Source organism: Mustela nigripes, unplaced genomic scaffold, assembly GCF_022355385.1.
Source record: "Mustela nigripes isolate SB6536 unplaced genomic scaffold, MUSNIG.SB6536 HiC_scaffold_76, whole genome shotgun sequence".
Classification (NCBI taxonomy): domain Eukaryota; kingdom Metazoa; phylum Chordata; class Mammalia; order Carnivora; family Mustelidae; genus Mustela; species Mustela nigripes.
In genome coordinates this window covers 1,391,471-1,417,607 of record NW_026739491.1, presented here as the reverse complement: position 1 = coordinate 1,417,607, position 26,137 = coordinate 1,391,471, and the positions used below count along the sequence as shown (strand labels likewise).

Below are 26,137 nucleotides of genomic sequence, written 5' to 3'. Positions count from 1 at the left end.
TCAAGACTCACAACTCACAAGGGTGTGTTCTGGTGGACTCTGTATCCCCATTTTATGCAGAGGAAATCTAGGGCTCCTGGAGAGTAAGCGCCTAGCCCCAAGACGCATGTCAACAAATGGTAGAAACGTCTGAATCCAAAGCCCCATAAGCAACTCAGACAGGTCTTCCCCACCCAGGTCCAATCAAGATCCCCCAGGCCTCATTACCAGCCTCAGGGTCAACTACTCCTTAACTCTGAACACACTCAACCTCCATAAATCTGCCCATTGGTGAAACCAGTGGGCTGAGCCCTTGGGCAAAAGTACTGGAGCAGCAGGGTTAGAATGGGCCTGTGGCCAGAGGGAAAGGGAATAGAAACCAACTTTAAATATGCCACAGATGTCAAGGGTCTTCCAGGTTGACGGGGCAGAGGGAAGCAGCGGACAGGGCTGATGTGAAAAGCACCCACAGAATGATCCAGAGAAAAGCAGCCCCTTCGCCATGGGTGGCTTGCCCCCAATCACCAGAGAAATGAACAAGAGTCAGAAAAAAAGCAGAGAACAAAGCAAAGCTCTGAGACAGCATCTCACATCCACGAGGTGGCTAGGATCAAAACGCTGGCCACCTGCAGGCGTCAGCAGGGACAAGAAGGACTCTGTCCTCACAGATGGCCAGTGAGGGGCAAAATGGTCCAGCTGCTCTGGGATACGGTCTAGCAGGTCCTCAGATGATTAAACACACAGTTCATTAACATGGAGTCGATTAACCTAGCAATTCCGCTCCTAGGTAGACGCCCAAGAGGAAATATGTCCACACAGAAACTCGCACACCAGCACAAACAGGAGCAATGAGCCAAAGATGGAACCAACCCCGCTGTCTGTCGACAGGCAAATGGACGAACCAAATGTGGTATGTCCATGCTGCGGAACAGAAAGGCCACAGAAAGGAATGATAATGCTACATCCACAGGGACAACATGTCACAACAGGGAGGCACTTGGAAAACATCAAGCTAGGTGCAAGAAGCCAGTCACAACAGGCCACCTACTCATTCACATGAATCCCCTAATCTCCTATGATCTCCTTCGTAGGGAAGTCCAGAACTGGGACATCTCTAGAGACAGAGCAAATCAGTGGTTCCTAAGGGCTGGAAAGCGGAGAGGTGTGATGGCTAAAGACAGAGTTTCTTACTGAGGTGATGAGGGGGTCCTCCCGCTGATGGGGGTGATGGCTGCATACAGAGGAGAATATACTGAACACCATGAAATTACACACTTTAAATGGGCAAACTGTGTGGTATGTGACTACATTGGAATAAAGTGGTTTTAAGAAATCTGCCAAGTGGCACCCGGGTGGCTCAGTCAGTTAAACATCTGACTCTTGATTTCAGCTTGGGTCTCAATCTCAGGGTCTTGGAATCCAGCCCCATGTCAGACTTGGTGCTCAAGAGGGAAGGGGGGACAAGGGGGTGTGCCTAGCTCCCTCTCCCTCTCCTCCCGCTCATGCTTGCTTGCTGAAACAAATAAATAAAATCTTAAAAGAAAAAGAAATCTGCCAAATATTCATCATCAGCAATCAGAGAAGGAAAAGGAAACCATGTTCCACTACCTGCTTGAAAAGTTCTCCCTAGAGAAACAGGAGTTTCTGTGTGAGTGGGAGTACGAAGGAGATGGCATATGGGCATTCATGTATAGGGTTGGAGATGAGCTCGAGTTTTGGTTTGAAGTCCTGACCCCCACGATTAGCTGCATGGCCTTGGACAAGCAACCTGGCCCTTGAAGCTCCAGTTTCCCAACTGGGACAAAGGGAAAGAGGGATACCTGTCCACTGGTACCGTTCCAAGGATACAGAATTATGGCTCACAAATCCTTCAGTGACCAATGAACAGCAGCAATTTGGTGGCTGTTAGAGGTATTGCTGTCTGCCAAGCCTCATTAGCTTTTGCTGAGGATCCCCCGGGAGTTTAAGGCTGCTGAATTGGTCTCCAACAAGACCCATCCTAAAGGAATTTTCAAACACCAGAAGACCCCAAGTCCCTTATTATTAAAGCCAGGAAGTTCACTAGAAATTAGTGTCTCTCAAAACGAAGGCCTTTGGATATGTTCTCAAGACCCAAAAGCTCACGTTAAGAATTTTTAATTCAATGTTTTCATTTAAAAAAAAAATCAGTATATGGGAATCATTAGGAGATTCCCGTCCCAAAGAGTATTGTGCTTGGAACTCGGTTGGCACCTGTGCTCAACTGAATTCTTGGCCCCGGTTCCTGCCCCTCCCCATGGGCCATGTGATTCTGCACAGGGCTCTCTCTTACAGCTGGTGGGGACTTCTTCTTCAGGTGCCTCCCTTTTCCGGCTTGGTGTCAGCCGTATGACTTGTCTGGCCGAAGGGATGTTACCACACACCAAGCAAGCATAGACTGGAAATGTGCTTGCAAGGGTGGGCTTGCCTCTGGGGCCTCACTGCACCCAGCAAAATCAGTCCCTCGTGGTCCCCCAGCAGACACCCCAGACACCCCAGACACCCCAGACTATAAATGAGGACCGGCAGCTGGGCCAGCAGATACACAAGCAAGCATGCCGGACTGCTACTCTACAGAGCAGGTCGGCAAACTATGGCCTGCAAGGGAAATCCAGCTGCTGCCAGTGTTGGATGGCCAAGCAGCGAAGAACGGTTTGTGCATTTCTCAGTGGCTGGAAATAAACCAAGGGAAGACTATCTCATCATGTAAAAGGTATACGGAATTCAAATCTTGGCACCTGTTGACAGTTTTACTAGACCACACCAGACCTGACTATTCTCCCGCTATAAGGGCAGAACTGAGGACATGTGGGGTCCACAGAGCCTAAAATATTTACAATCCGGCCCTTTACACAAAAAGTGTGCAACACCAGTTCTAGGTCACCAAATTCTGGACACACAGCTCTCCAGACGACAGTACTTACTGCTGTCTGCCGCGAGCTAGCAAAAGAAGAGTAAATGCAAACTTAAGAAACACAGGACCCATTCTGGCAAAGAACAGGTTAGGAACCATTGAGGTAAGTGCACTAAAAGATTCCCCAGTGTTTTAGAGACAAACGAAGAAAATGAGGGGGTCACCCGATAAATAAGAGTTTTGTACCAGGAAAACACCATCTGACACACTACACTGATTTCCTTCGATTGAATTATGTTGGTTGGTATCATTCTGTTCATTTTATATTTGTAAGTCTGTCTTGGGTAGTTGTAGCTGTTTAAGAGTTAGAAGAAATGGGGGCACCTGGGTGGCTCAGTCGGTTGGGTGGCTGCCTTCAGCTCAGGTCGTGATCTTAAGGTCCTAGGATTGAGCCCCATATCGCGCTCCCTGCTCAGCGGAGGGCCTACTTCTCCCTTTCCCTCTGCCTACCGCTCTACCTGCTTGTGCGCGCTCTCTCTCTCTGTCAAATAAATAAATAAAATCTCAGAAAAAAAAAAAAAAGAGAGAAGAAATGTTGTTTCATCTAGATCCATGTTCATACCTTTTCGAATTACATTAACCTAAGATTAATGTAACATTGGGACACCACCAACACCCCCCCCCCACTACATTAAAAGTCACCTGACCAACAGAGACAGGAAAAGGTGCAGAAGTTCTCTGGTCAGGACGGAAATGCAGATCAAAACCACAAAGAGCTACCCCTGCAGGCCTGTTAGAACGGTTAGCATCAAGGTGACAAGGGAGATCAAGCGCTGGCCAGGATGTGGAGAGAAGGGAACTCCTGAGCGCGGCTTTGGGAACGTACACGGACACAGCCACCACAGAAAAGAGTGCAGAGGTTCCTCAAACACTTAAAAATAGAACTACCACGTGATCCAGTGATTTCTTTCTTAGAAACAGAAACACTTAATGTGAAAAGTTTTGTGACCTTCCTGTCTTCCCTGCAGCATTGCTTACTACGGCCAAGACATGGGGACAACCCAGATATCCCTCGGCAGATAAAGGGACGGGGAAGGTGTGGTAGAGATCTACAGTGGAGTGTTATTCATCCATGAAAAAGAATGAAATCTTGCCATTTGCAACGACACGGATGGACCTTCTGTGCATGATGCTGAGTGAGACGAGTCAGACACAGGCAAATACCAGGTGATCTCACCTATATGTGGAATCTGAAAAAGAAAAACATCAAAACCCGAACTCCTAGATATGGAGAACAGATTGGCAGTTGCCAGAGGCAGAGGGTGGGGAGGGGGGGAGTGAAGATGGTCAAAGTGAAATAAGTAAGCCCTGGCCATGTAAGAGACAGCACAGTGACCATAGTTATTCCTTTATTTAAAAAGTCACCTCAATACGAACCAGGTGAGAAAACCACCACAGCAGAAGTGCTGAGAAGACAAGGCATGGTGAAGGTCAAGCTAGGAGCTCCTTTACACTAGACATACTGTGCCAGCTCAGAATAGTTTTTCTCACTCTTTTATTCCAGAATAATAGATTAGGAGAATAAGAGACAGTTCTAGCCAAAACGGGTTCACCAACATAGTACATATTTGTGGGGAATCTTTGGTTCGGTTTGTGAATCATAAACAAACGACCAGCATTTGTCAAATAGTTATATGAGACAAGCCCATTTAATGCTTCTGATCTTAAGCGGAATCTTAAGACTCGGGTACATAACTTTTTTATTCCTGGAAGAGCTGATATTGAATTGATAGTGTTTTAAGGATCCCTCACATGTTAGAATACGAGAAAAGCAAATTTTTTTCTAGCATCATCTTCCACTCTTCCTTCTAAGCACACTCTGTATTTTCACTACCCCTTATCACCTTTCATCCCTCAATGTGCCCGTGCCCGTGCCCCCTGCTGCTCACGTCCGTGTTCCCTCAGTCCCCGATGCCACTGACCACTCACTGCAACTCAACCCTCGACACCTAGTTCAGACCTAAAAGCCAGGAGACCCCAGTGGCCACGCACACACTTAGTGCCTAGGGATCTGGTGTTCTGCACGCCATTTCCACTAAAACAAATTAGGACTCCTGGGAGAGATGACTAGAACATCTTCTTGCTCCAGAAAGTAAGGGAAGTATGAAAATAAGGACAAGGAGCCAGCCTGAATGGGCTCCCGCTGGCCAAATCTAGGGCAATTTAAACATCAGAATGAATAATGACAGGAATGGACTAGAACACACGGAAGAAAAAAAAGGATTCAAGAGTCCATCCTGATGCTAAAAATAACTTTAACAAAAATGAGGGATGAGGTGGAGGAGAAAGTTGAGCAATTTTTTTTTTTTTAACAGAAGGATGTCCCGTAGTAATGTAGAATGTAAATCATTTCAAGCCATGAATAATAATTGATGATGCAGGCAGGAATCATCAACAGTTGCTAAAACGACTGGGTAAAAGGTAAGACAAACTGACCTCACATGCCTCCCGCTATCTATAGGGAGAAAGACACAACACCCTCCGTGCCAAAAAGCTACGATCTGCATCTATCATGAGGAAACAATCAGGCAAATCTAAACCGTGCAACGTTCTGCAAACCACTGCCCAGGACTTCTCCAAGATATCAATATCCTGAGAGAGAGAGAGAGAAAACAAAACAAAACAAAACAAAAAAACGACGCAGGGGAACTCTTCTAGAATGAAGGAGACTAATGAGACGTGACCATTAAATGCGGCGTGGGATGCTTCAGTGGGTCCTGGATGGGGGAAAGACTATAAAGGTCACTTCCCCAGGGCCACAGGCAAGATGTGACTATGGACTCCAGTTAAGACAGTACTGTAACCACGGTTAAATTTCCTGCCTATAATATTTCTATCGTGGGGACAGAGGAACAGCAGTCGACAAACTATGGCTATGGCTCAAATGCAGCCCCCTGTCTGCTTTTGTACAACTGGGAGGGAAGCATGGTGCTTGCAGTTCTTAATGATTACAAAAAAGTTTTTTTTTTATATTAATTTCATTTATATGGTTTTATGTGTGAAACATAGAGATGTGAGTTGCATTTGAAGTTATAGGATGTTCACATCTGGCGTTCACAAATAAAGTTTTAACGGAACACAGCTACCCTGGTTCATTCATCTACTGTCTCTGGCTGCTTTCGCCCCGCAACTGCAGAGTTGCGTAGCAGTGATGGGGAGCACGTGGCCCATAAAGCCTGATGTCTATGACCATCTCTCAAGCAATTCAGAACACAAAGCAAAAAGAAACAAAACACAAAAGAGCATGCGCACGCACGCGCACACACACGCCTGTTGGTATATATAGGAGAGATTCAAGCAACTCTTACAAAACGTTAGCAATGAGTGAATTAGGTGCAGGGTATGTGGGTGTTTTATTATATTACCCTTGTAACTTTTTCATGGAGTCTAAAAATTGCAAAATAAAGAGTTAATAAAAAATGAGCGGCCAAGCATGGGAAGTACCTGCTCATACACATACACACACATGTCCACCTGTCTCAGGTGTTCCTTCTTTTCTTCCTGGACAAGCCCCTTATTCTTGCCTTCTCAGAGCTCTCCCAAACTCAGTGACACCTGCGTGCTCCCGCTGACATCTCGCAGCATTGCTACTGTCGGCTTCTATGTCCCTCTATCCCAGACACTCGGGGGTTCTCAGACTCTGTTCTGGATGCTGTGTCATAAGATTCTGAACATTTTACAATGGAACTTGAAATGGAGAACACTGGAAAATACCATTTCACCTCGGTTTCCCCCAGGAATAGTAGGAGCTAGCAAGCAGAGGGGCTGACCGACAGCAGGTGAGGAAGGCCCCCACATAGTGTCCTCATTATAAGGACCCCCAGGAAATCTCCCGTCCAGTATCAGCACCCAGAAAGGAAGACCTCCCCAGGAGCTAACTGGGGACTTTTCACAATATGGACAGAAGGTGCTGGTAGCTGACCAGGCTTCCCTTTTCCCCAGTGGCTGCTGGCTTGGGACCCCCCTAGAGCTAAAAGCGTATACAAGGGTCGTTCTGGTCTGCAATTTTAGCCTCATTCCTGCCTCTGCTTAGGGTCTCTATTCTTGCTTTTCTTTCTTCTGTCACTCCCAGTTTTAATATGCTATGATGTTCTATTTTATGTGTCCTGCTAAGCTACCCTAAATCCCTTCTGGAATAAGACGGAGTCCAAGCAAGAAATGTAAATGGACACCCTGTGCTGGCCTCCTCTTTCTTCCTCCTGTTTCCAAACCACCCGGCTGCCGGCACTCCCAAACACCCCAGGCCTGCAGCAGGGTCGCTGGCCGCCACTGGCTGAGGGCGGCCTGGCAGGCCCGGCAAGAACTGGGATTTATCATTTCCAATGAGATGAGAAGGCAGAGGAAGGGGGCATTTCTTTTCTAAGCAGTCAGAGGTCCGGGCAGAACTCTGGCAGAGGAGGCCAGGCCATGGAGAGATGCAAAACAGACATGGCATGGCCACCTAGTTCATCTAGAGACAGGCCCTGGCCTGTGGGACCAGGTTTCCTCTGGCCAGAGGGGAGACAGAGAAGGAATGAGTACTGGGCGGGAAAAATGAGTAGAATAAAGTCAGGCAAGGCCAACAGGGAGGAAGAGGCGAGATAAGGAAGGCAGGTGGAGAAGGCCCAAGAGGCAGAAGAGAGGGCAGGTTCTAGAGTCAAGACTGCTAGGTTAGAATCCCAGCTCTGCTACTCATTAGTTGCTTAGTTTTGGGCAGACTGACTTCCCTCTCCAGGCCTCAGTTTTCCCAGCAGTACAATGGGTAGAATAATATCTACTTCCCGGGGACATCGTTAAGATCAAATGAGATCACGCTGTCAAGTGCTAAGCACAGACCCAGAAACTTCGTTAAGTGCTAAAGAAGCGGGAACAGGCATGCTTCTCCTTAGCTCTGCCGTTATTTCCACTGGAGTAGAGTGTGCACACTGAGGCCCCGTGGAAGGAAATGTGCTGGATGAAGGCCAGAGCTTTAGAACACAGGCAGAAGGTCAAGAAAGACATCGAGAATGCGTGAGACAGCACCCGACCAATGAATGCAGTTTATCTGAGATACCATGCTTCCATATCCCGGTCCAAAATCAGCTCTGTGGTTCACCCCACCTTTCCCCACCCCCTTCCGTTCAACCAATGCAGCAACTGAGCAGGCATAGCGGTTCCTCATTCCTGCTTTTCCCCAACTCAAAGCCTGACTGAGGACACGCACACGCACGGACGCGTGCGCACACACATACACGGGGCTCTGCTTTCTTGAGCCATCTTGCCTATCTGTTCTCTCAGGGCCTCTCACCTCTCTGGATCACAAAGGTCAGAGCCTCCACATGGCCTCTGTGACCTCTGGCCACTCCCTACCCCGCACCCATCCCCATGTCACAGCTCACAGCAGCCCCAAGGCCCTAGGAAAGAACCTCCAGCAGGGCAACAGGGCTGCCCACCCCCTGGGCCCTGAACTGCAGGCCACGCCCACTCTCCACTGGTAGAGCTGGTCTACCACCAGGTTGCACACTCCAGGGGTTCCTCCTCTTCCTTGCCTCTAGACCGCAGCGCCATGCTGCAAACCAGGGAAGGCTGCTTGCCCGGCTGGGCTGTCCTAAGGTGTAGGTTCTTGTGGGCGGGGGAAGGAGCAAAGCCCTAGATTTTTGCCTTTGCTGAACCTCTACCCATCCTTTAAGACCCATCTCCAGTGTGCCCATGAAAAGCCACTCTCCTCCTCCCTGGCCCCACAACATTCTACAAGAACTACAACCGCCAGTGACACTCCACCTTGATGGGACCTGGTTGGGAATAGAGCTCCTCGCCTCCCATCCTGAAAGTCTGGCACTGTGGAAAGGCGCTATCTTTGTGGGAAGCCAAAGTCTACCGTGCATCAACCTTGGGAGTTGGGGTCACGTGCTTAACCTCTTTAGTCCTGGGCTCCACCCTCGGAACCAGAAGGCCAGCGACCTTCGCCTGTGGGGCTGTCAGAGGAGTAATATAGCACCCAGCTAGCCTAGAATCCTTGCTTTCGAGCAGCCAGACTTTCAAAACAAGCCAGCCAGCCTTGCTGGCTCTCTCCTCCCCTCCCACTCATATCTCCATCCCCAGCAGTGTGGCTTCCATCTCGAAACTGCCCGTAGCCAGGATACAGAGCACTGTGCCCTGTGCAAGCCCAGCGGCTTTCAGTACCCCCTGCTTCTCTGCCACCAGGCAACTACCGCCCATCCTTTCCAGGGGCCTCAGCTGCATCCAGGCATGTGCTTTGTGTGCCCTCCGCCCAGGCCCCTGTCCTCAGCAGACCCGCATGCGCCGACCTGTCCTTGGACCGCCCACCTGGGCGTCTCCTAGCCATGGGCACCTGTAGCTCACTCACGGCACCTGAACTCACCTTCGCCACTCCCCTGGCTCAGGCCAGCAATCTCCCGCTCTCTGCATGTGTCGACAGACGTCCCCCCCACCCTAGACCCGCAAGCCCACTGCATTCACCTCCTATCCCTTTTTAACAAACTGCCACAACCCCGGAGCTTCAAACACCGCCCGTTTATTACCTCACAGTTCCAGAGGCTGGAAGGCCTAAAAATCAAGGTGTCGGCAGGGCTGAGTTCCTTCTGAAGGCTTAAGGGAAGATTCTACTTCCTTACCTTTTCTAGCTTCTAAAGGGAACCTGCACTCCTTGGCTCCTGGCTCCTTCTTCTATCTTCAAGGCCAGCGGGATAACATCTTCCCATATTTTCTGAGTCGGATTCTCTTGTCTCTGTCTTAGAAGGATGCTTGTAATTCCATGGGGCCCGCCTCCATAATCCAAGATAATCTCCCCATCTCAAGAGCCTTAATGTAATACCCTGCAGAGAGTCCCTTTGGCCATCTACGAGGACATAGGCAGGGATCCAGGGGTCAGGACAGGGCCATCCTCAGAGAAGCCATGATTAGGCCTACTACACTTCCCTCCCTCCAACCACTATGAGTCTCTAGGATATCCCTTTAGCGACAGCAAAACTGTTGACCTGTCTTGCCTTCCATAGGCAACGTCTCCATCTGAACCTTCTTGGTCATAGAAGAGCTTGTCCACCCTACCTCATCATTCCTCTGGAGTCAACCAGCTCTCCAGGAGGACAGCCCCCCCTCCACCAGGTTTTTCAAGGATGCTACTGTCTTTCTCTGAACAAAACCCCCCGCTCCCGGGTCTGCTTGCAGCTGTCCCCTCCCAGCTCCCGTCTCTCCTGCACTGATCTCACCGCTGTTCCAGCTTCCGAGAAGTGGGTCTACTGGTCGCCTGGGTTCTAACAGTGTTCCCACCTTGCCGCTCTCTCGAAGGGCTTCACCACAGCACCATCAGCCACTTGGACCAGATCATTCTTCGCGGGACGAGGCTGTCCCATGCACTGTGAAAGGTTTAGCAGCATCCCCGGTCTCTGCCTTCCAGATGCCAGTAGCATATCCCCATCCCAAGTTACGATGGCCAAAAATGTCTCCAGATGTTACCAAATGCCTGGGGTGGGCAGGGCGTGGGGGGCACCAACTCCCCCAGGTCAAGAACCACTGTTTGACCGAGTAGTTCTTCCAAGGTCACCAGTGACTTCTCTGGCACTAAATCCAGTGGACACTTCTGAGCCCTTCTCTCGTTGGCCCTTCTGGCCTCCCCACCTCTCAGGCTGCAATTCCTATCTCCCTTGCTGGATCACGTTCCCCTCGCGGACTGCTAACCTTAGGCCCTCTCCACCTCTCATTCACCTGTTCTCCCTGGGGGCTGCCCTCAGCACCCCCAGCCCTACCAACACCTACATCCAGGTGACTCAGGAACTGACATCTGCAAACCTCCTCTCCCAGCTCCACACACATGTAGCTAACTGTCTAGTTGACAGGGCCACTGGGGACCTTGCTGTCACTCCAAACTCTGCGAGTCCAAAACCAGAAAGGGGATCTTGCCCTCCACCCAGGCCCTGCCCTGCATTCCACTTCTAAGAGTCCCCTTCCTGACCTACTGAGAGCAGAACACTGAAGGACTTGTTCCGGCCAATTCCCTCTCCCTTACTTAGGCCAATTGATCTGTTTGCCTGTCAATCTTGCTCATCCCTGAACCAGGTCATAAACCAGTTCCCCTGTCTCCATGTTGCCAACCCACGCTCGCTCAAGCCTCCACTATCACCGAAGTAGAGAACGAATGTAGTCCTCTAACTGGGATGTGGGCATCCATTCTCCACCAATGCCTGCACCCCTGATCTGTTCTCTAGGCTGCACCCAAAGTCATCCTTTCAAAACATAAACAAAACTTTTTATTGTTCTTAAAGAGCAGAAGTCCCAGTTTGGTCTACTGGGCCCTAGACTTCCAAGTTTCTCTCTCCCCTTCCTGGCCCCTGGTACTCCAGGGACTGCACTCCAGGTACGAAGCTACAATCCAGGTACAATGACCTTCTTCTAGGTCAATGGCACAATGGCAAATGTGCCATTCTCTCCTGCCACAGGGCCTTTGCACATGCTGTTCTGTCCATCTGGTGGGCATTCTCTCCTGTCAATCACAGCTCCACTATCAGGAAACCTTCCCTGACCTCTGGTCACATCAATTCCTCCAGTTGTTCCCTTTTCTCCTAGCCTCACTGTCTCTTCATCTCCTGAATCATGATTTTACATTTATTTATCTTATTGTTTGATTCATTCTAGCTTCCCCATAAGAAGCCCTATGAGGGCAGGACTGATGTCTGATCTGGCCCATCACTATATCCCCAAGGCCTGTTCAATGCCTAGCACAGAGGAGCCCCACAAGAAGGGTTTAATTAATGACTAATGAATGATCTTCCAACTCCCTAAGCCTGACTTTCTCTACTGACTCCGCCTTCTTCCCTCTCTGTTCAAGCTTGACTCCCGAGAGTCAAGAGTCATCCCTAATAATCCTTCCTCTTCAGATCATAACAAACCCTCTTCCTCACCTCCACATCCCATCTGTTAATAAATCTCAGAGATTCTTCTTTCTGAACCTCTCACAAATGTGCCTGCCTCCAGCACCCAAGTTGAAACCAGCATCTTTGCCTGCCCATCCCGGTTCTCCATTCTGCTACCGAACCTGCCCATTCTGCCAGGCCTCTGCCTGGCCTGCTTCAGCGTTTTCCTCCAGCCCACAGGAGAAGCACACACTTACCCAGACTCAGGAAATGTAGCGTGATCTACTCCTGCCTCCTTCTCAGCTGATTTCTCGCCACACTGACTCTTGAGCTCATTGCTAACACCACACTGGACCTGTTGGGAGCTTCCCTCACTCAGCTGCTCTGTGTGCCTACAGCATTCTTCCCTCTCCTGTCCCCTGACTGCTACTCAGTCCTCAAGTCTCAGGCTGAAGGAAATCCTGCCCAAACCCCTCAAGGAGGCCAACGACAATGATAATAATAACTGATACTCACTGCATGCTTCCCGAAGGCAGGCACAGCTCTAAAAACTTCATAATATTGACCTATTTCCTCTCCACCATCAATTATAATTATTCTGTTATAGAACACAGGCACAGAGAAGTTAAATGACTCGTCCAAGGTCACATTTGATAGTAAACAGTAAAGCTGGCTGACATAACAAACTTGGGCTCCAGGCCCCAGATCCCCGAGCACCATGAACACCACCGTCTCCCTCTGCTCCAAGAGTGTCCCGTCTTCCCCCTTCCCTAGCAATGATCATGTGTGCACGTACCTGTCCCGTATCTGTTCTCCCCACCAGACTGTCCCCTCCCTGAGGGCAGGGGCGACTTCCTCCAGTACCCAGTCCAGCACCCAGCATCACTGCTTTTTGGGCTAAATGTCATGCTCTGCATTCCCACAGCCCCCAGACCCAAGTCACCCACTGCGGAGGAGGGTCTGGGTCAACCTTTTGTAAATGCCACACAATGGCCCGCCAGACACACACACATGAACATTCACAGAGAAATCGTCCTGAGTTCCGCCTGGCTGGCCCGCCATGGGTTCCCTAGAGCCCCACCGGTTCTACTGATGACCCCAGCCAGACGGGCCCCTCAGCATGGCCATCAGCCACCCAGGGTGGCACACCTACTCAGCCAGGGCAAGGGGATAGGGAGATCCATCATCCCCGCAGCCTGGATGGATGGCAGGAAAACTCTCGGGCCAGGCTGGGCCAGCATATGGCTCCCCCTGCTGGTTTCCTTCCATGCTCCTTAGCACCCTCTCCCACTGCACGGGCCAGGGGACACTCACCAGCCAGGAGAAGAAGCCAGCTGATTTGTCCTGGGTGGAGATCTGCCCCTCATAGGGGCCGAAGATGTGGCCCTTGGGGATGACCTCATTTATGCATCGCACGTCATTCTCCCCACTGGCTTCCTTGACCACCTCCATGCCCTGCGGGATGGTGAGGGCAGCCCTGTCTGGGATGCCCACGGGCACTGGCGTGTCGGACACAAACACTGGGGGACCGTGGTTCGGGCACTCATCCACAAAGTACTCCTGGCAGGACTCGCAGACTGAAGGGACGGAAAGAGCGAAAGAGCCTCAGTTGGTGCGGGGAGGCGGGACGCCCACGGCGGAGGCTGAGGGGCTGCAGGGAGACCCACCCTGAGGATGGCATCAGACAGTGGAAAGCACACTGCATGGGACTCACGAGTCCCGGCCCTGGCTCCACCCCAGCCAGCCACAGGCCCCTGAGTCTTCAGTGGTAAAAACCCATTCCCCTCCCTGGGGGCTCGGCAGACACGCCTGCCAGTGAGAAGGAGGCCCGGAGCTTCCTTTGTTTGAAGTTCACAGCCTAGCTCTGGAGGCAGATGGCCCTGGGTTGGAACGGCAACTGTGTGCATCTGAGGGCTGTGGGACCCGAAGCAGGGCTCTCAGCCCCCACCAAGCCCCAGGGTCCTCACCTGGAAAATGGGACCAATAAGGGCCACTTCAGGGGTTAAGGGTGAGGATTAATGGAAGCCTGGACCGGTCTCTGATACATCATAGGCAAGTGCCTATCATTAGTCCTATGGCTGCAAATTCCCTGAGCAGAGATGGGGTATGGGGGTGGGGGAGCAGGGTGAAGGGGTGAAGGGAGGAGAAAGCCAGGAACAGCCCCAGGCTCCACTTACACCAGAAGTCCACTTGCTGGAAGCTTTTGGGCATGATGAGCTCACGCTTCCCCTTCAGTTTCTTGGGCTCCACTTCCATGGGTGAGGGGTCTGGTCTCCTAGAGCTGGCCAGACCAGGGGCCAGTAAAGGAAGCAAAGAAGCCATCAGAGAGTGGGAGGCTGGTGGGCAGAGAAGCCATGGACCCGGCCAGGAGGCCACGGGGACGTGGGGATGTGGGGCAGGCGATGGAGTGCCAGCCTGTTCAGGGCAGGGGATCCTGAAAAGGTAGGTGTTCTGAGACCTGGGCCTAGGCCTTCCAGAGCCACCATGCAGGTTCTTTTGGTCTTCTAGGGCCTGTGCTCGCTCACATCTGCTCCCAGAAGCTGCCCAGAGCAGGCGAAGGACTATGGGCTAGGAGTGGGAACTCTCCCCAGGACGTGCAACCAACCCAGCCCCGAGATTCCCCACTTCTCCCTCTCCTGCCCCCACGTCAGGGCCTCACCAGGGCTGGCCATACTCCTGGTCTCGGAGTGGGGAGCAGACCTCGGTCTTCACCACGGTCACCATATCCCCCACAGCCGCCTTGGTCTGGGCCAGGCACTCCTTCATGTTGTCAGTCATTCTGTCCTGGGGACACGAAGGCGGGACCAGCACAGGAAGAGGATCAAAGAGACAGGGGAAGAAGGGTGAGTGTCAGAGAGGGCAAGTGGGGGTCCCCTGGAGTCTGGTTACCCTCCCTGCCATCCCCAGAGGAAACGCTTGAGAACAGAGACAACAAAAACAGCTGTAGCCCGGCCAAGAGGAAATGCCATTTCTATCCCGGGCTGGTCCTGGGGACGACTGGAGCCACCAGCCCCATGGGGTCAGAGGCCGAGGGGCAGCTCAGGCCAGGGGGCAGGACTGGAGAGCACAGCATGGATCCCGAGACCAAAGAAAGGGCAAAGGATGAGACTTCCACAGAAGCCTCCGCACAAAAGTCTGCAATGGGGGACCGGGAGAGGGACCCACTCGGGTCCAGCTGGGGCCAAGGAGGGACTGACAGAGGAACCTGGCTCCTGGGCACCAGGCTGCGCAGCCCCCTCACTCAGGGGCTGCCAGGGAATGTGGCCAAGCCCGCTCTGCCAGCTCAGAGCAGGTACAGGCGGGCCTGGGGTCCTGGTGCGGGCCGGCAGGGCCAGCCCTGATTCCAAGCCCCACCCGCTCTCTCTAGGGGAGTCTCCCCAGCCCGCCGCTTACCGCCCTCCTCCACCACCGCGCCGGGCTTCAGCCCCTCCCTCGGCACCCCGGGATCCTCATGCCAAGCCCGGGGACACTCTTCGGGCCAGGGCGGCGCGCGGCTCGGACTGGGACCGCGCTCGCGGCCCGGGACTGGGCGAGCTGCGTGTGTGACTCACTACCCGGGGCCCCGCTGGCCACACCCCTGCTCCTCGGCTAATCAGCCCCCTGCTCCCCACCGGGGCCCCAAAGCCGGCGGCGGTTGGGAGGGGTGCGGGGAAACACGACGGCCTGCCCCCTCCTCCGAGCCGGCGGGGCCGGGGGGCGCGCGGAGGGGGGCGGGGGCTGCCCGGGGCGGGCCGAGTCGCCCCTCCCCGGCCCCGGGGCCGCCGCCTCCCCACCCGCCCCCGGCTCCCGCAGCCCCGCGGGGCGTCCCGCCCGCGTGTCCGGCGGGGAAAGTGTGAGGTCCCGCGGCCGGGCGCAGGGGCGGCGCGGGGGGCCGGGGAGGGCGCGGGCCGCTCTCTCCCTCTCACCAACCTTCCCGGCGGGGAGCTCCCTGCCCTGCCCGGCCCGGCCCTGCCCAGCGCCGCCCCCCGCCCGCCAGGCCCGGCATTCCTTGCGGGGGCATGTGGCTTCTTGCCGGCCCCGGGGGCACGCAGTTGGCTGGCGGCCGGGAGGGGGGCGCGCGGGGAGCGGGAGGGACCGGGCGCCCGGGAGGGGCGGCGGCCAGGGGCCCACCCGGGGGGAGGAGGGAGTGCAGCCCCCCGCGGGGCGGGGGGGGGGGGGGGGCCGGGGGGGGGGGGGGGGGGGCCGGGGGGGCGGGGAATGGGGGGGGGGGCGAGCCCGGAGAGGGCGGGCGTGGGGAGCCGGTCGGCGACGTGCGCGGGCGGCCCCCCGCGCTCCCTCCCTGCGGCCGCAGCGGACTCAGAGTGGCTGCGGCGCGGCCTGCGGCGAACCCGGCCACACCACCGATCCCTGCCTGCCCCCCAACCGCCGGGCGCGCCGCACGCCGCCCCTTCCCCACCTGCGCGGTGCGGGCTGGGGGCCCGGCGCCTGCGTAGGTGGGAGGGGGCACCGATCTCCTGGCCCACCGAATGGCCCCCAGCCACCTGTCAAGGGAGGAGGGTTGCGGTCACCAGACAGGAACCCAGGGCGGGAAGATGTCGAGGGACTCCCCCAAGGTCACGCAGTCCGTTCCTGATGGAGTCTAGACTGGAGCTGGGGGCCTGCTCTGAGTAAACTGGAAACAGGAGAACCCCCAGATTCAAGCGTTACGTTTCAGGTCTGGTACACCTCTATGCCACACTCTCAGCCCAGCCTCTTTCAGAAGGATAACCAGGATCACCCTGGGGTGGGATCGGCAGCCTACAAGTCCAGCTGCCAGGTGGGGACAAGGTCTTCCTTCTCTGAGGAGCACTTCTCACTGGGAGGGGCAGCTTTCACACAAAATACCTCCGGAGGTAGTGAATACTGGTGGTTGGAGGCCTAGGTTCCCAAAGGAGCACCGTTTATGTTCAAATCCCAGTGATTGGCTGTGTGACCGTGCCCCCCCCCCCCACCGCAGGTGTTAGGGACTGAAAGTTTGTGTGCTCTCCCACCCCGTATGTTGGTGCCCTAAGCCCTAATGTGACTGTATTTGGAGACAGGACCTGTGAGGAGGTGGTAAAGTTTAAATGATTTCATAAAAGTGGAGCCCTAATCCAAAAGGAAGAGACACCAGAGCTGGCTTTCTCTATGCCCCAGGTGAGGACGAGAAGGCATCAGTGTGCAAATCAGGAAGAGAACTCTCCCCAGGAACCAAATTGGCTTGCACCTTGATCTTGGACTTCCCGGCCTCTGAAACTGTGAGAAATAAATCTTGTTTAGGCCACCCTGTCTGTGTCCTTTGTTCAGCTGCAAAACGTGGCTAGCGTTAGAGTCTATCACAGCCATTGCTGTATGGAAATGGACAAAGATGAATTTGGAGAAGGTTAGGCACAGTCTCTGCATACCTGCCCAGGAAGAAAGCTGATCAGGAAGGTGGGTATGAGTGACCTCATTAAGGGGTGGCTTTGAATTCTCTCCATTGGATTGGATTTGTTTTTTTTTAAGTCAATCATTTGCAGACTCTGGCAATTTATTAGAAACAGACTGCTTGGGACCATTTTGCATTTCTCCTGCTCTGGCCCCTGCATCCTTCACCAGCACACGCCTCCTCCTCCCCCGGCCCTGCCCCCATGCCACCTCCACCCTGCTGTGGTGCCTGTGAACTTGCTGTGTCCTCTCCTCTGGAGCACACCCAGAAAAACGCCTACAAATCCTTCATCTCTCACTGTTGTTCCCCATCCCCCTCCACCCTCACTGCCATAATACCTCCAGCCCCATGTCCATTTCTGCATGGCACTTGTCACCCTTAGAACAGTCTTTTGTTCGCATGACTATTTGATTAATACCTGTTTCCCATAATACATGGTAAGTTCCACGAGGGCAGGCACTGACCACTGAAGAGCCAGCACTTGTAACCGTGCCCGGTACCAGGGCAGAACTAGCGAAAGGCAAGCAACGTGCCAGGGCAGAAACTTTAAGGAGACACCGCCTCTCCAGGTCCTGCACTTGTAGGAACGGCACCTGAAAGTGAATGCGTCCTTGAATTTGGCACCGAAGGTGCCTTGTAACTGCACCCTAGTCTCAGCCTTACCTAGCACATAAGCTCATTCTCAATATTTACTAAATGATTGACCAGATGGCCCATGTCGCAATTCACTGCCTACCCCCACACCCCCATAGGTCTGCTGGCCCCACTGAGAATCTCAGCTCTTAAAGAGATCTCAAAAGGATGGGGAGGTTATTGTTTTGAATCCTCTTCTCTCTGGGGTACTCTCAGGGATCCCGGCCAGGCAACGTGGGTGGCCCGGTGGGTGAGGCTGGCCTTGAGAGGCAGCAAGGTTCAGCGGAGAGTGTGATGGAATTAGATTCACGAGTCCTGGATCTGAACCTGATAGGAAGAGTGTATGCTGTGAGCATGCGCACATCACTTAAACTCACCAGGCCTTAGTGTCTTCCTGGTAAAATGGAAATCATCATAATTGCCAGGCAATCCCCATGAGAAATAAATGAGGTAAAGGCTGGGGCGAGGCCTTGGGAAGAGCCAAGTGCTATGGATCTGTAAAGGATGTTAGTATTAAACTTGCCACCCAGAGGCAGAGGCAAGGGGTGAGCAGAAAGAAGATGTGTGTTGGGCGGGGGGACCCAAAAAGGGGAAGGGAAGGAGGGAAAAGCAGGAGTAAGAGAATAAAGGATGGAGGGTGAGAGAGAGGAAAAGAGACATACAGCCACTTTCCTGAGTCTTAAACAGAAAACCATCTCTTCTGAGAAAAGCATTTCTATCTCAAAGTAGAGATGTCTACTGGCCATTTTCTTTCATGTTTAATTTTTTACTAACATCCACCTTCATCACGTAAAAAGCATTGTGATGATTTGTAACACAAACACAGAATGCTTAACGGGACAGAGATTTCATGGAGAAAGGTTGATGCCAATCATACCAAGCATCTGTTGTAAGATGGCTAGTCATCTAGCCGCCCATTCAGTTCTGAGCCTCCCAGCAGCTAGAGCAAAAAGGGAACTACGATGGGTTACAGAGTACTCAGTATTTGATATTTATGTATTGACCGCACAATTAAGTTCTTTCCATTCTTGGAAGAGTCCGGCTGCCTGGGGGAACCAGAACCGAGTCTCACTTGCATGACTGATGTACACTACAGCTGCTTTCTGTGTCTGTAATGAAGGCTGTGGGGACAGGGTGAGATGTGGCAGGACTTCCATCTGGGGAGAGAGAGAAAGAGAATGCCCCGGGCTAGTGTCCTTCACTGGGTCCATCTCAGCGGGCACCATAAAGCCTGAGCCCGCTGAAGCTCCAGGAGCCATGTCTGCGAGCCACTCTGGACCTGTTCGTCCAGCGAGGGGCTTGGGGGAGGGGTGGTCAGCAGGCCTTGTGGAGGACTCTGAGCTGCTGGCAATGCTTCCTCTCAGCTGGCTCCTCTGAGTCTGCACACGCAGAGATTAGGCATGTTGCAAACCCAGCAATGAGATGCAAACCCAAGAGGAGGGGGCAGAAGGCAACTTGGGAAGCAGCAGCTCTGTTTTCACCCTCGGCGGGGTGCCAGGGTCCTGGAATGCCAAGCAGCCGATGTGGCCCGAGGACTGGGAATCCGTGCCCACTCGGTTTCCCTAGCGGCTGGCACCCTGAGAATGTGACGGGTCCACGCCGGGACCAGCACAGCATCCTTGTCCTTCCCTCTGATACCCAAGGGACTGGAGATTAGAAGGCGGGGTCAAGCCACAGAGGGACCTGGGATGGGTATCCCGAGCTCTGAGTTTCAGTCCTGGCTGTGCTGTAAACTTTCTAGGTGACCTTGTGCAAGTTCCTTCCTGCCTTGTCCTGAGCCTCGGTTTCCCCTTCTTGAAAAAATCAAAGGTCCAACGTGGTTATTAATGGTAAACCACCGGGGTAAGGGAGAAAGAACACAGAATTCTTAAATGGAGTTGTTCAATTACATGTCCAGCAAACACTGCCCTTAGAACAAATATATGCCTTTAATTTACACATAAAACAGATTTGTAAATGTATGGAGATAATTCTAGGATGAATGAATGATACATTTATTTTAAAATGTTATTGAATTCATGGAAGCTGAATGTCACCACGCATTTGGTTAATCAAACGATACCCGCACAACCACTTACAAGCTATGTAACCTGGAGAAAATGAACCACTCCTACCTTAGTTTCCCCATCTGTCCAGCAGAACAGAATCTGTCTCATAGGCTATTTTACATAGCATAACACCTGGCATAGAAAAAGCACTCTATAAATATGAGTTCTTGTTATCATTCATTTTATTTGTTGTTTTAAAAGTAGAGCATCAGGTGGGCACATTGATAAAAATTTTTGACACCAAAAAGGGGGCACTTATAAGCAGTTACTACCTTTAGGAGAGAAACACTTTTGAAAAGTCTATACTACAAAGATGCTCATCCCAACAGAAAAAAATGGGAAATACTATTTAAAAAACAATTTGTAAAAGAAGACAAATGGCCAGTATGCTTTATGGAAAACCACAAAACTTTCATACCCAAATAAATATAGATTAAAATAAACATCATTTTTCCTCTATTAAGTTAGCGAAGATTTAAAAAATCTCAATAATATTCCATGTTGGCAAGAGTGTGAGGGAAAGACCCTACATACTCTTCTGGTTGGAAAAACTAATCAGTATGAACTTTCTGGAGGGCAATTTGGCCACACATATCAAAAGACTTGAAACGAGCAAAAACTTCATAGGAACGACCCCAAGTCTAGGAGTTTCTCCTAAGGACGTAATTAAGCGGTGTGCAAAGATGTACCCACAAGGCTGTCCTCTGCAGCACTATTTTTAGTAGGAAACAAACAAACAAACAACCCCAGGGAAAAATACACACCATGAAAATAGGAGCAAAATTAATATATAGCACACAGTGAAATATTGGACAGCAATGAACAGTGCTTTAGAAGAATATTTATTGACACAGAAACAACACGCTCAACATATTGTTAATGAAAAGTGAAAGTCACTAACTGAAAGAAGATAATTTGAATGGCTCTCTGCTGTGTGATTCCAACTATAGGACATTCTGGAAAAGGCAAAACGATGGAGATGGTAAAAAGTTCAGTGGTTACCCAGGGTTAGCAGGAGGGAGGGATGAACAGGCAGAAGCACAGAGGATTTTTAGGGCAGTGAAACTACTCTGTGTGGTAGGGTAATTGTGAACCCATGGGTCCACAATTGGGTACGTCTGTTTAAATCCACAGAATGTTGGGCACCAACAGGGAGCCTTGATGTAAACCACAGACTCTGGGCGAGCATGGCATGTCAATGCACGTGCATGAGTTGTAATAATGTACCCCTTCCCGTACACTCCCACGGCAGGGGGGGGGGGGGGGGGGGGGGGGGGGGGGGGGGGAGGGGGTGGGAGGAGGGCCCATAGCAGGTGTGTGGGGACAGGGGGAATGTGAAAACTCTATGCTTTCTCCCCCTCGCGTTACTGTGAATCTAGAACTTCTCTAGAAAGTCAAATCTCTTTTTAAAAAATGCAAATTGTGAAAAGATAGATACAAAATAATCCCATTTTAGAAATATATACATACACAGATTTGCACACACAGGTCTGGGAGGATATATTCTGGGGGATCGCTTGCGGTTACTTGGCACAGCGTGTTAAAGAGAAAGAGTGTCTCTTTTCTTCTTTTTGCTTAGGAGGAAAAAAAGATGTCACTTAAAAATTGTTTCAGGGAACTCTTGACCATCATTTAATTTAGAAACTGCTGGAGAAGATAAGGTTTAAGGTTCTGTCTCCTCACGCACTTGTCCCTGGATGCTAAGACCCAACCAACTGACTGGAGGAAGGAGGACTCCAAGTTCGAGGCTGAATGCCAGGCATACTGCCCATTTGATGAATGAATGCAAATTGACTAATCAATCAGTAAGGACCCCGATATTTCTATCATGAAAGACTTCTATTTTTAGTTTACTTTATGATTCCCATTTTGAAAGATTTTGTCTACCGAAAAGGCTGTATACGTTGTATGATCATTCATTTTCGGGGCTCCTGGGTGGCCCAGTCAGTTAAGCATCCTGACTCTTGGTTCAGGCTCAGGTCCTAATCTAGCCCCGCATTGGGCTCTGTGCTCAGCAGGAAGCCTGCTTAAGACTGTCTGTCCCTCTCTTTCTGCCCCTCCCTCGGCCCCCCTCTCTCGGTCTCTGAAATAAATAAATACATCTAAAAAAAAAAATTCATTCCTTTTCCTAGCTTTTCTTACACACACTGGCATGTGATAACCAGCAACCACACTGCTTAGTTACTATCATCCTAAGGAAAAGCAAAGAGATCTGGCCCGCTCATTCATTTGTCTTGCTGATTACAGGGAACTGTACAATATTCATTAAGCTTCTTTATATTTACAGAATACCTCAGTGGGTCAATTACTATGCAGCAACGAGACTGAACAAACCACAGCTCCATGCTATGGTATGAAGCCGCAATGCTAAGAAGTGAGACCCCAAATGTACATACTGTATGGTTCCAGTTATAAAAAGTTAAAAAAAAAATGGGCCAAATTATGGTGTTGTTGGAAATGTGCATGGTAATCCTTGGGAAGAACTAGAAAGGGATAAGCCAGGCGCTTCTCAGAGGCTGGTTATGCTCTATTTCTTGATCTTGGTGCTAGTCCACTGGGTGTGTGAAGTTTGTGAAAGTAGATTGAGCCATGCTTTTATAATATGCGGATTTTTCTGTTTTTATACGTTGGTAGAAACAAAGGGAAAATATCTGCAGGAGCCCTAAGGGCCAAGAGCTCCCATGGTGGGAAGTTCTGGCCCAGTCAGTGTAGCCCCTGATCATGCAGCTGCAGAACTGGGGTCCAGCCAGCTGGGTTTCAGCTCTTCATCTGCAGAGCAGTTTCCAGTGAGCGCAGCTGGCTATGGGGGGGAGAGGGGGAAGGGCAAGAAAACACATTCTCCCAAGGAGGTCCCTCCTGAGGAACCTTTTCAGGGTAACAGGTTGACTCCATCCTTGATCAGATTTTGACAGAAAAAGGTTGGAAGAGCTCCCTGAGCCAAGCACAGAGGTGGTCAAGGATGGCACCTTTTGTGTGTGTGTGTGTGTGTGTGTGTGTGTGTGTGTGTGTGTTTGCTTCTCATAGTAGACCCTGCTGGTGGCTTACCTGGATCCCATTCCTCCATTCCTCCCCACTAACAGAACCAGACATTGTTCAGGTGTGACATGTCCCTCCCAGGACCTGCTGAGCCTACCCTCAGGCCCCGGTGTGGGCTTCCAATTAATTTAAGCCTATTACGGTGATACCATCCCCCTCCCCAGTTATTAGATCATGAACCTGGTCTTTCATTCATCAGCACCTGACATTCCCCTCCCCAGGTCAGATACCTGACCTACTTAGGCCCGTTGGAAGGAAGAAAGGGACTTCTATTTCATGACTTGGGCAGGGAAGCACACAGCCATTGTCGAGAAATAGCAGACATGTTGTGCAAAGGCCTTTGGTGGGAAGCCCCCCCACCCCCAGGATGAAGCTGTACCAGCTTTGTGTGTACTTTATGTGTAATTATGTTATGTGTAATAAGTAATGTTTGTTCTTTGTCCCCAGTTCCTGGCAGAGAGCACCTAAAACTCCTGGAATTTCCCAAGTAACAGGAGTGTCTTTTGTTATTCATAAGTAGCCCCTTTCCAGCTCCCCTGAGTTTATGCTGGTAAGTGACTAAGGGTGGGGCCCCTACAGAGCACCCCCCCCCGCCATGGGTCTGGTCACTGGAACCAGGTTAGGGTTAAGAACCAGAAACTAAAAGTTAAAACTTCCGGCCCCACCCACTGACCTCCTGGGAGGGGAGGAGCCTGGAGATGGAGTCTACAAAAGTCCTTTGGTTTTTAAATTGACAGATGATGGACATACAACAGCATATTCGTTTCAGGTGCGCCACATACTGGTCTGCTATCTGTATATATTGCGAAATGATCACAGTAAGTCAAGTTAACATCTATCGTGGTTACGGAATTCATTTTCTTGTGATGAAAACACTTAAGACCTACTCTTGTAGCAACTTCCAAATACGCAACACAGTGTTATTAACTATAGCCACCATTGCACATTGCATCCCCAGGACTTCTTTATTTTATAAATAAACTAGTTATAAAATAAACTAGAAGTCTTTCCCTTCTGTTGCCCTTTCACACCTTTCCCCTCACCCCCCCACACCCCTCCGGCAACCTGGAGTCTGTTTTCTGTATCTGTGAGCTTGGTTATGATTTGCTCTGATTCCACACCTACAGGAGATCCTATCGTATTTGTCTTTGTCTGACTTGTTGGACTTAGCCTAATACCCTCAGGGTCCATCCATGGTGTCACCAACAGCAAGATTTCATTCTTTCATTTGGAAAAATAATATTCCATTGTATAGCTCAACCACATCTTCATCCATTCATCTGGCCATGGGCAGTTGGGCTGTTCCCAAGCCTTGGCTCTGGCACACGTTGCGGCCGTGATCATGGGGGTGCAGATACCTTTTCAAATTAGTGTTTTCGTTTTCTTTGGGTAAATACCCAGAAGTGGAATTGCTGGATTATAGGATATTAGGATATTAGGATATTTCCTTTTTTTTTTTTTTTTTTTTTTGGAGGGACCTTCATATCGTCTTCCACAGTGGCCACACCAGTTGATATTCCCAAAGCAGTGCAGGAGGGCTCCTTCCCTCTTACCTCCCGGCCAATGCTCGAGCTCTCTCTCGCCTTCCTGATGACAGCCGTTCAGACAAGTGTCGGGATATTCACTGTGGTTGTGATTTGCATTCCCCCAATGATGAGTGATGTTGACTCGTGTACCTGTTGGCCCATCTGTCTTCTGTGGTAAAATGTCTATTCAGATCCTCTGCCCATTTTTTAATCCGTTTGTTTGGGTTTTTGGCTGTTGGGTCGTAGGAGTTCTTCACGTCTTTTGGATATGAATTCCCTTCTCTGATAGATGGTTTGCAAATATTTTCTCTCATTCAGTAAGTTGCCTCAAAAATTCTTGGGCAAGATTCAGAGACCTTCCTGCGTGGTGAACAGGAAGCAGTGCTGGGAGGGGAGTGGAGGGGCCTGGAGGGGGTAGGAAAGCTCTACACAACCCTCCCGCACACCCTCCGCTGCGCATTTCTTCCATCTGGCTTGTACCCTTTATTGGAAACGAGTGATTGTTCGTAAAACCCTTTCCTCAGTTCTGTGAGTCATTCTGGCACATCATAGAACCTGAGGAGGAGGTGGTGGAAACGCCCGATTTATGTTGGTCAGAAACATGGGTGTCCCAGGACGCTCAGCTAGTGTCTGAGGTGGGGACCGTCTAGTGAAATTGAGCCTTCCATCTGTGGGGTCAATGCTTAGCTCTGGGTGCTGAGGCTTATAACTGAAAGGAGTCCTTGGGTGTCTCACTGGTGTCACAGAATTAGAGAATTGGTTAGTGTCAGACTGTGCCTCAGAGACCAGGACTTGAAGTGACAACAGAATCAACTGCTTCCGGAATCTGTCCTACTTTACTTCCTCTTCGGCCCCTGTGTCGTTCAAGCTCCTCCAGGACAGGCCTCTACTAGACACAGCCATCACCATCTGCCCCACAGGGACAGCCTCCCCCCAACCTGCTCTGGCTGGGGTCCTGATCTCTGGCTGTGCCTCTGTGAGGAGTCCGCCTCCACAGTGCCTTGACCTCCAAAGGGGCAGATGGGGAAGGCCTGCGGCATAGCCCAGCAGACATGGCTCTCCCCAAGCCCGAGGCCTGACCTGAAGCTATAACCCGAGCCCTCTCTCGCTCACTGCGCTGCCGGTGGGAGCAGAAGCTGGTGTATTTATGGAGTGCTCTAGAAGCCTGGGAACCTTTACAAGATGCACATAATCTTCTGTCCTCCAATTTCACTTCTAGGAATTTCACTGAGACACATGTGCAAGCGGATTCACTGCAGTATGGTCTAGAATAGCAAAAGACTGGAAATAACCAACGAGTCCATCTGGAGGCCGGGTAAGTCAACGACAGGGTCTCTGGACAAAGCGGGAAGGGATGTAAGAAACGCCACCACCATGGCCTGAGCCCCTTCTCCCTCAGGCCAGAGGGGTGTAGTGGCAGCCTGGCTGTCTCCCTGGGTCCATTCTGCCCCTGCTGTCCATTCTCCAGCCCGCAGCCAGGGTGAACCCATTCCAACCCGTCCGGTCAAATGGGCCCCTGCTCCAAATCCTTCCCGGAGCCCATCACATGCCCAGCACACAGCAAAACTGCCCAGAGAGACGCAGTCTGCCCTCTGCGACCCCGTTCCTACTGCTGTACCCCATGGCATGGGCTCCCGTCTTACGCCTTCGCACTGGCTGTTCCTTTTGCCAGGAAGGCTCCTTCCCCAGATACCCACAGGGCTCATTCCCTCATCCCTTCAGGCCTTCACCCAATGTCACATTCTCCGCCACCTGAACATAACTGCAGT

General features: G+C 51.5%; 1 protein-coding gene across 4 annotated transcripts in view; it reads right to left on the bottom strand.

The window, feature by feature from the left end:
- The window catches only part of LOC132008272 (PR domain-containing protein 11-like), a 76,989-nt gene that overhangs the window by 30,999 nt on the left and 19,853 nt on the right, over positions 1-26,137 (bottom strand). Inside the window, exons 1-4 of one of the 4 annotated variants that reach the window (XM_059386815.1) lie at positions 15,133-15,481; positions 14,399-14,523; positions 13,917-14,020; positions 13,054-13,316 (exon numbers count right to left, since the gene is read on the bottom strand). In XM_059386815.1, coding sequence (XP_059242798.1) covers positions 13,054-13,316; positions 13,917-14,020; positions 14,399-14,517 — 486 coding nt within the window. In that variant the 5' untranslated portion in view covers positions 14,518-14,523; positions 15,133-15,481. Of the gene's footprint in view, positions 1-13,053; positions 13,317-13,916; positions 14,021-14,398; positions 14,524-15,132; positions 15,482-26,137 lie in introns of those variants that run through there. The other 3 variants (XM_059386818.1, XM_059386819.1, XM_059386817.1) reach the window with 3 other exon arrangements.